At 42.2% G+C, this 15,713-nt stretch overlaps 1 protein-coding gene across 14 annotated transcripts in view; it reads left to right on the plus strand.

The window, feature by feature from the left end:
* The window catches only part of TRPM3 (transient receptor potential cation channel subfamily M member 3), an 832,361-nt gene that overhangs the window by 763,411 nt on the left and 53,237 nt on the right, over positions 1-15,713 (plus strand). For all 14 annotated transcript variants that reach the window (XM_024126887.2, XM_024126889.2, XM_024126890.2 and 11 more), the window contains 3 exons: positions 183-311; positions 4,822-5,073; positions 11,232-11,406. In XM_024126887.2, coding sequence (XP_023982655.1) covers positions 183-311; positions 4,822-5,073; positions 11,232-11,406 — 556 coding nt within the window. The remainder of the gene's footprint in view (positions 1-182; positions 312-4,821; positions 5,074-11,231; positions 11,407-15,713) is intronic.

Genomic DNA, 15,713 nt, shown 5'->3' on the forward strand with positions numbered 1-15,713 from the left:
AATTATTTCAAAATCACAGTCTTTTAAAATTCTTTTGATCATTTAGAGCCTAGAAGTTCATTTCGTCGTGAATTCCTAGTCCTGCTTGCTGACCTTGTTGTGTCCTGACTCACAGTGGCCCGGCCCAAGGGCAGGGCTCCCAGGTCTTCGCAGCCAGAGCACTGTATTGTGTTTCCTTACAGCTGGCGTACATCGGATACTTGATGCTCTTCAACTATATCGTGTTAGTGAAGATGGAGCGCTGGCCTTCCACCCAGGAATGGATCGTCATTTCCTATATTTTCACCCTGGGAATAGAAAAGATGAGAGAGGTAACTGCTTTCATAAAAGAGAACAGAGGAGAAAGACAGTGGGTAGTTACATCTGTGGATAGAGGGGATCATGGAACACTCGGGATCCAAGTTAAGCCAGAAACTATTTCTCTAACACTGCCACAGAAATAAAGACTTGGCTTCCACGGCTGCTGACAGACCTGGGAAGCTTCAGTGTGTGTTTATAGGGTTGTCAGTCCATGCCTGCTTGGGATCTAGTCTATTTTCTGCTAGAGTTATCTCTTACCCCAAGAAACCCTCCAGTTGTCTTCAACACTGTTTACACCTCTCTTTCCTCGTCCTGATAAACATGACTTTAAATTTTTTTCTACTTTAAGAAAGTTTTTTTTATTCTTTAAATTTTCCACTTTTAACTCCCACTGCAACCCCTTACTCTGTGTCTCTTTGGACACAGTCCACCAATACCTGTGATTCTGCAAACGCATTTCAGCAGCTCTAGAAGGAACTATGCTTTCATTCATTAATTTATTCCCTGGTTTATTCCTTCTCAACATTTATTATGTCCCTGCTGGGTGCCAGCCTCTCTACCAGCCCTAAGTGAATTGAGCATATTTCTTGTCCTTCAGGTTGAGGATGTGGGTCCCTCTCTTCTCCCTCCAATGCCATCGCAAAAAAGGAGACATCAAAATGCCACCCTCCTGTGACTTGAAGTCAAAGCTAGCCTCTGGTCATCAGATTCAGAGCCATTAGAATAAATGTAGTCAAGCAATAATCCACCAGAGGGCTCTGCAACCCTGCCCAACAAGCTCCCAAAGCCCATTCCCAAGCCCACAGGGGAGGCAGGCTTGTAAGGTATGAGGATTCCTCTGCATTTCCCCCTGCAACTACAATCAGCTGGAGAGGTTTTTCTGGAAGAATTACTCCCTGTCCACTGCATTCTCGAGAGCTCTGGAACAACGCTACTTGCTGTACTACAGTGAGTAGGAAAATATATTGAGCTCCATAGAAAAAAGGATTCCTACAAACCCACAAATTCACCCTTGCCTTCACTACTAAGACAGGTTAAAAGGGCCTTACTATCTTAGGTCTTAGCTCCAGAATGTTCTCCTCCAGAGAAAAAGTGGGATCATTTTTTTTAAAAAGCAAACATGTATAAATATTTAGAGCCCTCCCTTGGGTTTTTTAACTGCTTTGGGGATATTTAAATTCTAACCAGCATGCCCCTATCCTGAGAGTCCCATTTTATAAGGGACTGGATGTTTTGTTTTTTTTTTAAGTGGCTGCCTTTGCCTCATTCCAGCTAGTTGTCTACGCTTAGGCTTTCCCATTCATAATGCCTTCCACTTCCTGACCACTGTTGTGCATTTCCCATTTGTAAACTGAAAACAGTAATAAATTCGCTTTGGTCTTCGTGTAGCTCTCTGAGAACTGAGGCCGCAACTGCTGAGGGCTCTGTTGCTGTGCAGCGCCAGCTCACTGGCTTTGTGTGATTTAAAGCCCAGATGCCTATTCCTTCCCCAGGACAAGCAGAAAAGGGAGAGACTTGAGCAGGGAGACTGGAATCTCTCCAGGGACTAGACTGGAAGAAGACAGGGAGCAGTCTGTACTCCACGGACTGTTCTGGAAGAGGCTGCCAAGCCGGCGGGCTGCCAGGAATCTCCAGGCTGGCTATCCATTTCTCCTGAGGCGGCATATAACAGCGGGGAGAGCAGGCTTTGGAGCCTGGGGTCAGCGGGGGGTCAACCAAGAGTCCTTGTTTCCGAGGAAGCAGTGGGGCGGGAGGCACTGACCATCTAAGTATCTGACCTTCCCTTCGGCCCAGTGAGGTTCCGCCCTGGCCCCTCACCCCACGTCCCTGAACACATTAAGGACATGCTCAGGCGCCGAGCGTCCCGCCTGGTGCCTCCTCACAGCACGCGGGCCCTCGAGACCTCAGACGCAGGAGCCTGAAAACAGAGGAAAGTCTGTAGGTTTCCGCGCCTCCGGGGACATAGGCGGGCTCTGTGGTTTCTCCCTGGGCCCGCCCCTTGCCGGCACACTTACTTCTGCGCGCAGTCAGCCAAACAAGTCCGGTCATCCGGTAATAGCGCGTAACTGACCCCGGCTGCGGGTAGACAGCTTCTCACGTGGGGCCTCCTCCCCGCGACTCGTGAGGTAGGTGGCACGCTGTGAAGACATCTCCACTGCACAGGTATGGGAACCAAGACCCAGGGATTGAGCAGTTTTTCTGCATCCCGCAGCTAGAAAGGAGAGCTGGGTCTTAAACCCGACTGACCCGGCCCTAGGCCCACGGCTCTTTCCACTCCCCGCGAGGTTGCAAACTGAGACGCTCCCCGGATCCCTGGGATCCTAAGAGAGGCCTCACCCCAGCCACTCTGCTTTTATCTCTTTTTATGTTGAGATTTCAGAAAAATAACTACTTAAAATATATACACCTATAAACCTTAGGTGAGTGTGGGCAAAGGGTTAGAGAAACTCTAAGGCGTTCCACCCCAGCACGTACGCTTGTGCACAGACAGGTTTTTTCCCCTAGTTAAGGTGGAGCCTGGGTGGGAAGCCATCAGGACAATAGTTGCTGCAGGAATTCCTCATGGGTAGGACAGTGGCTCCCAACCTGCGGTCACCAGCATGACCTGGGAGCTTTTAGAAATGTAAATCCTCAAGCCCCACACAGGCATACTAAAGCAGAAACTCCAGGACTGGGGCCCAGGCAACCGTGTTTTCACCAGCCCTCCAGGTGATTCCGATGCATGCTAAGGGCTAGGGTTTAGGAATGAGGCACTAGAGGATGAAGAATGAGGCTACCACGTGGCTCCTGGTATCTTGCTCAGCCTTCCAAGCCCCAGTCCTGACTCACTAAAACCTCCCTTCCTTAATATTTCAGGCCAAGGCAAGCTATTAAAGGCACCGTGAGGATTCAAATAAATAGCTGTAGATTAGACCTGGCCCCAGTCTTTGCACTCCTCTCCTTTGAGCGGTCCTGAGTTGGGAAAGGGGTGGGTCATGGCTTGAAGAGGTGGAAGTCTCAGAGGCAAAGACAAGTGATTCATGAAGGTAACCCTGCTGTATAGCCTCACCGGGTTCTTCACATCAGTGGTGCAGAATGGGTGTCAACTCCTACTATGCAACTGTTCATTTCATAGAGTGTGGAGCAGCAAAAAGACCCTCTAGATTTAAGATAATTCAGAGTACCACCGAGCAGTTAAGATATACAAGGGAGTGGGGAATTGCTATGAGGTGTCTCTGCAACAATCAGTCAACACATATTTCTTGAGTGTCTATTATGTAGCAGGGCCTGGGAAACAAAGGGTCTGTCCTCAAAGTTTACAGTTATAGATGAGAGGAGAGATGGTTGGATGTTGAGAGGGATGCATGGATAGATGCTAGCTAGTTAGACTAGCATCTAGACTGGCATGCGTACATGTATGCACACATATACATGCATGAAGAAGATTTCCATATAGTGATAAAAATTTTCAAAAAATAGAGTAGGATAATGTATTAGCGGCTTGGGCATGTGGAGACCGCTGCAGGGAGGTGGTCAAGGAAGTTCTTCCTAAGAAGGGGAAATTTGAGTGGAGACCTGGAGTATAAAGAGAACCCAGACATGTAAAAATCTGGGAGAAGAAAATGCCCAACAAAAGGAACAAGTGCAAATGTCCTGAGTATAGAATGGATTTGTTATGCTTAAGAGCAAACCACTATGGCCTCAGGGTAGTGAACGGGGAGAATATGGTGGGATGTGAAATGAGGCCACTGTAAGGGGTTTGGATCTTTCTGTATTCATAATGGAAGCCATCCGAAGGCTTAAATATTCAGTTATCACAATTTGCTTTAGTTTTGCTGTTGTTCATATGTCTCTCAAGTCTCTCTCTTTTTTAAATTGAGGTATAATTCACCAGTAAGAAAACGAACAACTCATAAGGGTACAGCCTGATGAGTTTTTACCTACCCATACAACTGTGTAATCACCACCCAGCTCATGGCTTAGGCTTTTAAAGGTCTTTCTGTGTGCTACTCAGAGAATACATTGAGGCTGGTTGGGCAACAGTGGTAGCAGGGATACCAGTTAGAAGGCTGTTGCAATCATCTGGGCAATGTAATGGGGCTTAGGATAGAGTGGCGACAGTAAAGGTGGTGAGAAGTGGTTGGACTAGGTCGTATTTGGAAATATAGTAATAGGACATGTTGATGCAGAGGATATGGGTATGAAAGAGGAATGAAGGAGTCCTCCTAAGTTAGTGGCCTGAGTAACTCAATATGGTGATACCATTTACTGAGATGAAGGAGAATTTTGGAGATTTGCAGGGTATTAGGAATCAATAATTTTATAGCAAAACCCTAATGCATGTCTTAGAATTGTAAGGCATCCCAAAGGATCAAACTTGTTGCTTATATACAACTGAGCTAAGGTTAGGCCATCCAGATGAGTAGATACAGGTAGACAAAACAAGCTGCTGATGTCAGCTAACAGACCAAGCACTTTCCAACTGGGCTGAAAATATAGACAGAAATCAAATCTAACCCCACTCTCTTTCCTGACTTTTAGATTTTGATGTCAGAGCCAGGGAAATTGCTACAAAAAGTAAAGGTGTGGCTGCAAGAGTACTGGAATGTCACAGACCTCATAGCCATCCTTCTGTTCTCTGTTGGAATGATCCTTCGTCTCCAAGACCAGCCCTTCAGGAGTGACGGGAGGGTCATCTATTGTGTGAACATCATTTATTGGTACATTCGTCTATTAGACATCTTTGGCGTGAACAAGTATTTGGGCCCATATGTAATGATGATTGGAAAAATGGTAAGCTGGATCCTCTGATTCCATGTTATAAGTTCTCAGAGAAGGAGTGGTTATCATAGGAAGAGGGAAATAATTCATTTGGGTCTGCTATCAATGTCTGAGACGGCCCTGGGGGTGTTTTATTTTTTAATTTCTTTTGAGTGTTCAGAAGTTTGATTACATCTATATATTATTAATACATAACTGGAGGATTAACTATCACTCACTCATTCACTTACAAATATTTATAAACATCATCTATTTTGTGCCAGGCACCTGGGTAGGAGTTGGGTATATAAGGACACTCATTTAATGAGGTAGATGATGAGAGAAAGAGAGAAGTGATTACCATACAGTGTGAGAATGCTGTAACAGAGTTGTGTATAAAATACCTCAGGAGCATAGAAAAGAGACGGTTGGTCAGGAAAGCCTTCACACAGAAGTTACATTTTATATCGGAGAAGGTATGGATCTCCACTGTAAATTTTTAATAGATTCCTTTTTTCTTAATGAAGTTCTAGAAAAACATCTTTCCCTACACAGAGGGGAAAAAAAACATAGTTTATTTGAGTTGAGTTAGGTTGAGTTTGAGTTGAACATTAAGTTCTGTCAATATATTATGTGTTTTGTTACATTACTGGAGAATGATATCTGTTGAAAACTAGGTTCCAGAATGATGCTCCTACTTATCTTATTCTTTTAAAAAAAGAATTCCAAGTGCCAAGTTAATATGCTTCCCCACATATGGCTGTGGACTTGTTCCAGTACTCCTGGACCATGCACTAGTTTCCAGACTTTCTCCATAAAGACTGAGCCCGCACAGGACAGCATCGGTGTAACCCTGGGAATGCACAAGTAAATCAGCCCCCTCTCCAAACTTACTAGAGGAAGAATCAGAGTCTGATACTCAGAAACTGGGTGCTTTTTATCAGTTACCCCACTTTTCTAAGTGTGTCCCCTTACTTAACCTTTACAGGGCATATATGAAAAAGCCAAGTACATCCATTTTACTGTGGCAAACAGCTCTTACTGAAAAATCTCATTCCTAATGTCCTCCACTCCACTCCCATTGTATCAGCTCTTGAAACAGTTGAACAGTTGGTCAATAGATATCCTTCATCATTCTCACTCAAGTTTTACTATTTACATCATTACTGCTTACCTTTCAGTCAGCAAATCAATATTTATTATTATTTTGTGTGTGTGTATGTATGTAACTCTACTAAAATGAGTCTTAAATAACAAAAACTCTTCCTACAAAAGCACTGGCAAACTCATATGAAGAGAGGGAGACTTTGAATCTAAAGGAAAGGGTTATAATACCTTGAGCAATTTATTTAACCTCTTTGAGATGCAGTTTACTCATTTCCAAGTAGTAATAATAAATGCATATCTCGTCAAGTTGTGGTGATAATTAAAAATAACACAGGTTAAGTGGTCAACAGTGTCTGGCTCACAATAGGTAGTTGATAAATTATATCTGTTATCATTGTTAAAGTACAATGGAAAAAGGAAAAATTGATGAGCATACTTATTTGCTCTATTCCTAATCCTTTTGTACAAAAGCTTCGTGTTTATAAAACCAGCATTGTTTAGGGAAAATATCACAAAACCCACTCTAGAGTGGAAAAACTTGAATTCAATAAGCTTGAGTTACTTACCCAAAGCTGAATCCCAGTTCATTTGGGGGGTTTTTGAGTAGGAAACAAATGTGTATCTTACTGTATAACACTACCTCTTACATCATCTTTGTACTTTAGTAATGAATTTGAGATGGTGGTGAAAATTTCCACGTCTAAAAGCAGAGTCTCCACCTAGTCTATAGAAGAGGTATAGGAGAGAGGATCTGTTGGCTTTCCACACAATTTATGTATAAAAATGTGTAGATGTATGAATTTTCTGGATAGAGGGAACAGACATCTATGAGATTCTCAAATGTGAAATTCTCAAATATATTCTCAAATGGACACAATGAAAGTGAAGAACTATAACAGCTGCAAAACTAAGCCAAGTTTTCTCATTCTTGACACTATTGTTATTTTGGACTAGATAATTCTTCGTTGGGGGGCGGGGGACTGTCCTGTGCATCATAGGATGTTTAGCAGCATCCCTGGCCTCTACCCACTGGGTGCCAGTAACGTGTGCATGAGTGCATGTTTGCACGCACACACACGCACACATGCACACACGCACACACACACGCACACACACGCACGCACGCACACACACGCACACACGCACGCACTCCCTCTCTGACAACAACAAAAACACCTCCAGAGATTGCTGTATGTCCCCTGTGGAGCAAATTGCCCTCTGTAGAGAACCAGTACATTCGGTGAATACATTATCTGATTGGTTGTTTTTCGTAATTGATCATTACCTTATCTTAATAAATAAAATTGGGAAAGACCCAAACAAACCAGATATATTAGTTTTAAAAGGTTGAGTCACATTTAAGTACTTGAAATAACTAAAGTCACACTAATGCAGTAAGATTATTTTCAAATTCATATCTATCTTTTTAATAATGGCATAATTATCCCCAGTTTTGATGAGAATGAAACCTTACCGTGGAGTGAGCAAGAGAGATTGTACTGCAGTTTTTCTACATTCTAACTTATTCTTGACTGATTAGTGAAGTCATTCATAAGTAGAAAATGAGTATATTTGGGGGCTTTGTTCGCTTTCATGGGGCTTTTAAGATAATTAGTTCAGTAGTAGAGTCACTGATCCAGAAGGTAGGTAAACTATGCCTATGGAAATTATCAGTGAGCTGGATGGACTGCCAGGATGGAAGTTTAACAAAATATGCCCAGATGTGATTATACCGAAAGCCCCCAATGTTAGAGAGCCCCTGTTTAGTGCTAAACAGCCAAGTAACTCACTATGCCCTGTGGTCTAGGGACTGCAGGCTGCTAAAGTACCTGGACTCGATACTGATCAAGTATGATTCCAATTAATCTTCAGATCCAGGATCACTTAATGGAATTCCAGCCCCTTTTCTTCATATTCCACTTCTCAATGGGTCTCTAAGCCTAGCACTAAGCTCACTTATATAATGTGGAATAAAAACAACAATAATAGGTTTCATTTACTATGTGCCAAATACCATGTCAGACATGTCAATCATCATTACAACCCCATGAAATAGGTTTTAGTATCTTCATTTTATAATTGAATAAACTGAAACTAGGCAAGGAACAAAGGAAGGATTCAAACTCCTATCTATCTGACTCCACAGCCTGACCTCCTTTCAATTCTAATAATAAACTTTTACTGAGAACTACCCACATTAAGTGTTTCACACATTATCTCATTTAATCCTTACAAAAATAATATGCATTATTATTATTATCCCCACTTTACAAATAAAAGAAACAAGACCAAGCAACGTGCCCAAGATCACCTAGTTGTTTTTACTACCAGAGTCAAGGTGAAAACTCAGGTATTCTGACACCTGAGGACACATACTTAACTGCTACAGTATATACTCTCCTCTATAGAAACCAACCAAAGGATATTTGAAAGAATGAGACACAGTCACCTCTCTTCATATTGAACCAATTGGACAGTTTAGCTTTAAAAACAGAGGTAGCCAGGGCTTCCCTGGTGGCACAGTGGTTGAGAATCCGCCTGCCAATGCAGGGGACACGGGTTTGATCCCTGGTCCGGGAAGATCCCACATGCCGCGGAGCAACTAAGCCCGTGCACGACAACTACTGAACCTGTGCTCTAAAGCCCGTGAGCCACAACTACCGATCCCACGTGCCGCAACTACTGAAGCCCACCCGCCCAGAGCCTGTGCTCCACAACAAGAGAAGCCACTGCAATGAGAACCCCACGCACTGCAACGAAGAGTAGCCCCCGCTCACAGCAGCTAGAAAAAGCCTGCACGCAGCAACGAAGACCCAACACAGCCAAAAATAAATAAATTAATAAATTAAAAAATAAAAATAGAGGTAGCCAGACCCAGTTCTCACTAATAATGTCCTGTTTCTGCAGTTCACTCCAACAGATATCAGTGTCTGTATGGAAGCTAAGACTCCTTTGAAATGTATGAAGTTGAGTGTTTGGGAACAATGTTTCTTTGATTGTTTTGACCCTTTGAATAGATATTATAATCAAGCTGAATGAAAACAGTCCTGAGAAATTAGATTAGAACAGTTGCTGTATTTACTGGCTGAGTTTTCTTGGGTCAGACTAGTTCCTGAGTCTCATAAGTACACACCTTCCTCTCCCCACCCCCCTTTTCATCAGTCTAAATAAATATAACATGAAGGACCCATTTGTGTTTTCTCACTAATAGAACTTTTTGTAAATAAATGATAAAAGAATTTTATAAGATAAGAGAGAGAGAGGATGAGAAATAGACCCACATTCCCTATAAAACTGTTCCAGCACAGCTGGCTTGCTCACTTTTAAGAGAGTTCTGAGGCCACTAAGTTGTGGAAAGAATAATTAACCAGCATATATTTTTAAGGACAGTGAACAAATACGAATGAACATCAAATTTTGAGAGATTCTTATTTAGTTTCAAAGTCAGACAATACTTGAGAGATTTTTAAGTTGCCTTGAAAGTTGATTAATTGGCCTAAAATGTATTGAGCCCCCAGTGTCCTAAGGCATACAGGAAGGCTATAATGTTTTAATTCCAGTAACTGGCACCATGAAATGTATTCTTGCAAAATAAAATTTTAAAACTAATTTAAAGCCTTCATTACCATTGATAAAATTATCATCAGTCTTTCTTTGTGGATGGACATTCCTTCAGGAAATTTGGTATCCAAGGGAAGATAGTCTTTTGTATTAGGTGGTTTTATGTAAGGGATAGAAACCAATCTCCAACTAGCTTAAGCCCAGGAGGGGTAAATTGATTTACAACAGGGCATGATGGAACTGGGCTTAAAAGCTACTGCAGCCAGGCCCCCAACTACCATCACAGCACACTCTTTCTCTCTGGAATAGCTGCTTCATTCACTCTGGTCAGTTTCACTAGTGGGAGACTCAGCCTCAGACACTCTGAATTCACATTATTACAGAGAGAGTAAGGGAGCTTCTCTCTCCTGCTTCAGTTAAAAAAAAAAAAAAATCCAAAGAAGGGATTCTGGTTGGCTTGTCTGTGTCACATGCCTACCTCCTGTCACTGTTGCCAGAGGGCAAGTACCATGATTAACCCAGCCTGGAAAAGACACCTACCTTTAGGGCCAAAATGGGTGGGAACTGTTTCTGAAGAAGGAGGCAGTGGGTTCTGGCCAGGCAAAATAATAGTTAGTACATCCTCATCTACTTTCGGTGATAAGAGGAAAGTAATCTGGCATGTGAGAAACAGATCCCAGATAACATGTATCATGAAAACAAGTAAAAAAGAAAGGAATAAAGAGGAACAAGAGATAACATTGTACTTGAATGGAGTCGAGAATTTTATAAACATGTCGAGATGAAAATCCAACATTTCAGCAGCAAACACAGGAATGGGCCATTAGGCTACCTGATTCTAATGCCTACAAAAACACCCTCCATAACTGATAGGATGCACTGCAGAAGAAAGCACAGAAGAAGTGGTTCTCTGAGAGACTGGTTTGTGGTAGAATACCATGCAATGAGGTAGGGGCCACAAGAATAAGATGGTATAAGGTGGATATTTGGGTTGTCCTAGCCTTGTTAACAAATGATTATTTTCTTGAGCTTTTCAGCTCTCGATAAGCATTTCCGAATTTAGGGAATTTACAGCATTGCAATAGTTGTTGAAATAGTTCAACTTTCTCAATTCCAATTTTGCTAAGAAGAAAGAGACCCAGCAAGGGCATTTGCCTTTCCCAGGAGCAGAAAAAAAAGTTAGTACTGCATTAATATAAAGACTCAAGACTCTGTGTTATATGACTGTCATGCCTAGTCTTGACTAGGTCCCACAGAAAACAATGGAAGATGAAGGGGTTCCATTGTGCATGTGCTTTCTTTTCTTTTAAAATGATTTTTGAGTTACTGACAAGCTTGTATGGACATTGGCTTCTATAGACCAAGTGTTCTCTTACCTGAACACAGCTCCCTATGTCAACATCCCTTATCAGCAGTCTCAAAAGTGCACCTCCTTCAAAGGTTTCCATCAATGTCAGCACCACAGGAATACTCAGTCATCCTGGTTTTCTTTTGTTTCTCCCTCTGCTTCCCCACCCTTCCAGATGATAGACATGATGTACTTTGTCATCATTATGCTGGTGGTGCTGATGAGTTTTGGGGTCGCCAGGCAAGCCATTCTGTTTCCCAATGAGGAGCCATCATGGAAATTGGCCAAGAACATCTTCTACATGCCCTATTGGATGATTTATGGGGAAGTGTTTGCAGACCAGATAGACCGTAAGCAAGTTTATGATTCTCATACACCAAAGTCAGGTATTTAACTTCATTTGGGTCATATCTTTTCCAAGTTCATTTGTTTGTTTTCAATAAATGGCTCAAGATAGAGGACTGATTCCTAGCTTGCTATCTTGGAGGAAAAAAAACAATTACAGAAGGTGAATATACAATTTTAGCAAAGTAGTCCTCGGGCGTTTTTTTCAGGTATGTCCTTTCTGTGACATCTGATGTGCCAAATTTGATCAAGAATGAACCATTTAAAAAGGTCTAAATTCTTTGGGGATTCAAAATCCTAGGGCCATGTGTTGAATATTTCAATATTAGGAGTATATTATGTCACTACTCCCCACCCTACCCCAGCCCCCAGCCTTTAAAAAATAAATTCCTTGGGTTTGACTTCAGAACAAATAAACAATTCTCAATTTCGCCATCAGAATTCAAGAGTGAGGGCAAACATCTGCATGATGTTTTCCTTGCACTGGAAACTATTCTCCAGCTCCTTTTCCCACTGTCTTAAATTATGTGCTATTGAGACTCAAAAGAAGCTAGTGTTCATTGCCTGGAAGTATGGAAAATGCCTTAGGTTATAAAATGAGTTGCTTGCTTGTAAATGCCAGAAAAAAAAATAGTGTCTATATCATGAAGTGATTCATTGTGAGGAGCGAGTGCCAGCAGGCCTCCGATGTTTCATGCCCTAATAGATGCTGATTCTCTGCAGTAAACACCCTTCTTGTATAGAGTTTGAAGATAGTTGTGTCCTAGGAGTCTTTTCCAGCATTTTATTTGGATCAAATGTCAGGGCACACCAGGCACTGGGAAATTATTTGGGAAGAAAGCATCAGGAAAGAAATACCTTTCAGTGTGGAGGAGTTGAATCCCAGGAGCAACCATTTCTCATTTTCCCTGAGGAGTTTAGCTCTAGAAATAACATCCTTCCAACATTGTTGAATTAACATTTTTCTAACATTTTTTGCTGACAGGCCAGCCATCTGAGCTCTGGACTATGGACATGGATTAGGGTTATATAACTAGGTAGTATAGCTTATTAAGAACAGGAGCAAAGACTAGTCAGCATCTCCCCCACCCCACCCCTGCCAGTCCCAGGTAGGACTGAGACCAGGAAAGTAAGGACAAAGCACCAAAAAGTGTGAGTCCTGCAGGCCTGTGAAGAGCATGTGTACACTGGCCACAGAACACACCAGTCTCTCATTTTCCCTTCCATGATGGGTTTTGAACAAATACTCTTTCCTTCTCACAATGAGTTATCTGAGGCAAGGTTTTTTGGAACACCTAATTGGAACAAATACTCATTTCATGAGACTTAGCCGTCTCACTGAGCAAGAATTTTAACTCCATCTCCCAGTTGGAATATCTTTGACAATGTGCAACCTTCACCAAGACAGCTTTCCAGGGACTGGGGAAAACTCTTTTGAATTCCTTCTTTCAAATGGTCCCTAAAGGCAAAACAACACTTAAAAAGCCCACCTATGATCATTCTCCTCAGAGATTAAATGTACTATTTTTCCCCAAGAAATTGCTTTTCCACTTACATTATTTTACTTTTTCTATTTTTCCTTTCTTTCCCCAAATGAAATTAAGCCCCCATGGGTCTTTAACAGTGCAACATTTTGGGATGGGAGAAGGAGGGAGGTGTAGGTGTGCTTTATGAGTGGAATTCTGTCTGTCCGTCTACAAGTGGCCATTTATTGATGTTGTACTATGAACCCAGCCTAGTGCAACAAACACCACCATCTGGCTGAATCAGAGGTTCTATTATTGTTATTTTAAAAGAAGGGCTGATTGTAGTTTAGAACTTGAAAAAACCCTGGAGATGGAAGTGCAGTGTTTTGTGTGAGTGAAGTATGAATATAGACTTCCCACATTGTTAATTAGATCTGTGGTGCTCTATGTGTGTGAGAATAAATTTCTACCCCATATCCCACATATCCCAGTATGTAGCCAACTCAGCCTTGGATGGATGTAACCTTCATGACACCCTTCCCCCGACCACTTACCTTCCCTTTTGATATTCTGAAATTGGCTGCAATGGCGGCCACTGTTCTAAGCTAAATCAGCCAGTTTCCTGTGTAGTGTTAAAGAGTATTTGTCCTTTCTCAAATGGGTATAGAACGCTGCCCCCAAATCTGTCATTGCATTTGGCCAAAGTCATTGAACATCCTTGTCCTCTAAATGATTGGGTTTTCATGTCATGGCACTGAGTGGGCCAAAGGGCGATTGGGTGATGGTCCTGCCCGGACATTCAGAACTGCCCAGGAGACCCAAGTACCGAGCTCTTTGAGAAAGGTACAAATCGTTTATGCTGCCCTGCGGTGTCTTGCCTCCTTTCTGTGCCGCGTCCAGGTTGGTTTGTGAAGCATGTGTTCAGGCTGACTGGATCTCATGTCCACCTGGAGCCACAGCCCCGCCCAGGGCCCACCAGCCCCATCCTGTGGTGCCCAGTGGGGGCCTCTCCAAGCGCTGATTGTTCTCGCACACCTTCTCAGAGCAGCTCATTTCTAACGTGATGCACGCGCTCCATGTCTAACTCTTTTTGTTTTTAGCTGCAAAATTGTTAAACCCATTTCATGTTTGCAGAAATAATCTTTCTTAATTAAGATGAGTGTATATGGCTGTATAATGGGGCCCTCGGGGTGGGTTATTAACATCTGTCTCACACGTCAGAAGGGAGGACAGCTTTAACGCCCTCACTTCTGGCAGGCAGTATTACCCAACTACAGATTTTTAATATACATTCCATTTTTTTCTTGTAGTTAGTCCTAAACCCAGAAACTATCAATAAGGCCAAAAAAGCTAGAATGAGACTTCTAAGGTTACTTTCCAAATGTGCTTAAAGACTAAAAGCAAAAGGAAAAAAAGAAAAAAAAACTATTGTAAATTTACAAAATGACATATACTTTGACCTCTAAGCCAAGTTGGGTTAACACAAATGGTAGTCCGGCCTTAATCTCAATTATCTGTAGAGGCTAAAACATTTGCTTTGGTGTTGGGAGCAGAAGTGAGTGCAAGAATGTGTTTGGAGACAGCAGTTAATGAAACTCGGGAAGGAACAGTGATGATCTGCTCATCTAGACACTTTGCCTAACACCCTGATTAATGGATGGGAATTGAACCTGCTGTCGTCTTGATTGGTGGGTTTCTGGTTTTTGTTTTTTTCAAATAGCCCAAAATCATCTCAGGTATTTATGTTATATATACTAGCTCTCTAAGACCCAATCTATGGGCTACCGTGAGGGGACTTGGGCTCCAGGTTGCTAAAAGCATTGCTACCAAATGATGATATCCTTCTGGGCATCTCATTAAATGACCCATGTTGCGTGGCTTCTGAGAGCTGGTCAGGATCCCACTGGAGCCTGAGGGGAGAAAAGCCACTTAAGAGTAGAGGAGCAGCAGAATAAGTTTCCAGCACATTCACGCCAAGGCGGGGCAAAGCTAAAATTAGATGGATTTTCACCAGCTGAGAAATCTGGTTCTACGTTTTCAAGTGTGAGGTGCTTGGAAGTTCACCTCTGTTGGCAGAGAAAATGGGGTGTCTCTAGCTTCCTCGAGCCTCTGAATGAATGAGACTTCCCTTTATTTACAGGGCATCCTTGTGTTGCCTGCCATACACACAGATTCCCCAGGCTGTACCAGGGCAGGGGGAAAATGAATCATGCTCTTGAATACATTAAATCAGCATCTAAATTTAGTCCTTTTTTCTGTCTCTCTGAGTATTTTCACAAGTTTGGTTAGTAATGAGGAAGCAGAATGTCCAAAACTTACTTTCTACCATGACAGCTTATTATTTAGCCGTTTCTATTCACCCTAAATTAACCATCCAACCTACTTAAGTCATGGATCACATTTTATTTCCCTTATTGCCTAGGGCCTTTCCATCTGAAATTAGTAGGTTATCTGGAGTAAGAGGGATATTTGTGTTGTTGTTTGGTTTGATTTGGTTTTTCTCATTTATTTATTTAGTACTGAAGTTCTGCTGTTCAAAAACTCTATAGGCTTGTTGTCTTTGTGATGTTGACTGGATTTAAAGTGTTGTTTTTGTCAGGAAACAAGGAGCATGCTTGGGCATGTAAAGCTCAGACATTCTCCTGTATTACTTTTCTGTCTCAAATCATTTGTTGCTCACTTCAGGTGTGGAAATTAGGATAGCTCAAGGTCAGTCTCTAAAATATGCCTACTTATGGTGAAGCTTAGAACAGCAAGAACAGAGAAGATGACTATTGTTATTTATTTCAATCCATAGACTCCAGTTCTGGAAACTCAGGGCTCTGCATCTGTTTGGTATTCAGGAC

Source organism: Physeter macrocephalus, chromosome 9 (genome assembly GCF_002837175.3).
Source record: "Physeter macrocephalus isolate SW-GA chromosome 9, ASM283717v5, whole genome shotgun sequence".
Taxonomy (NCBI): Eukaryota; Metazoa; Chordata; class Mammalia; order Artiodactyla; family Physeteridae; genus Physeter; species Physeter macrocephalus.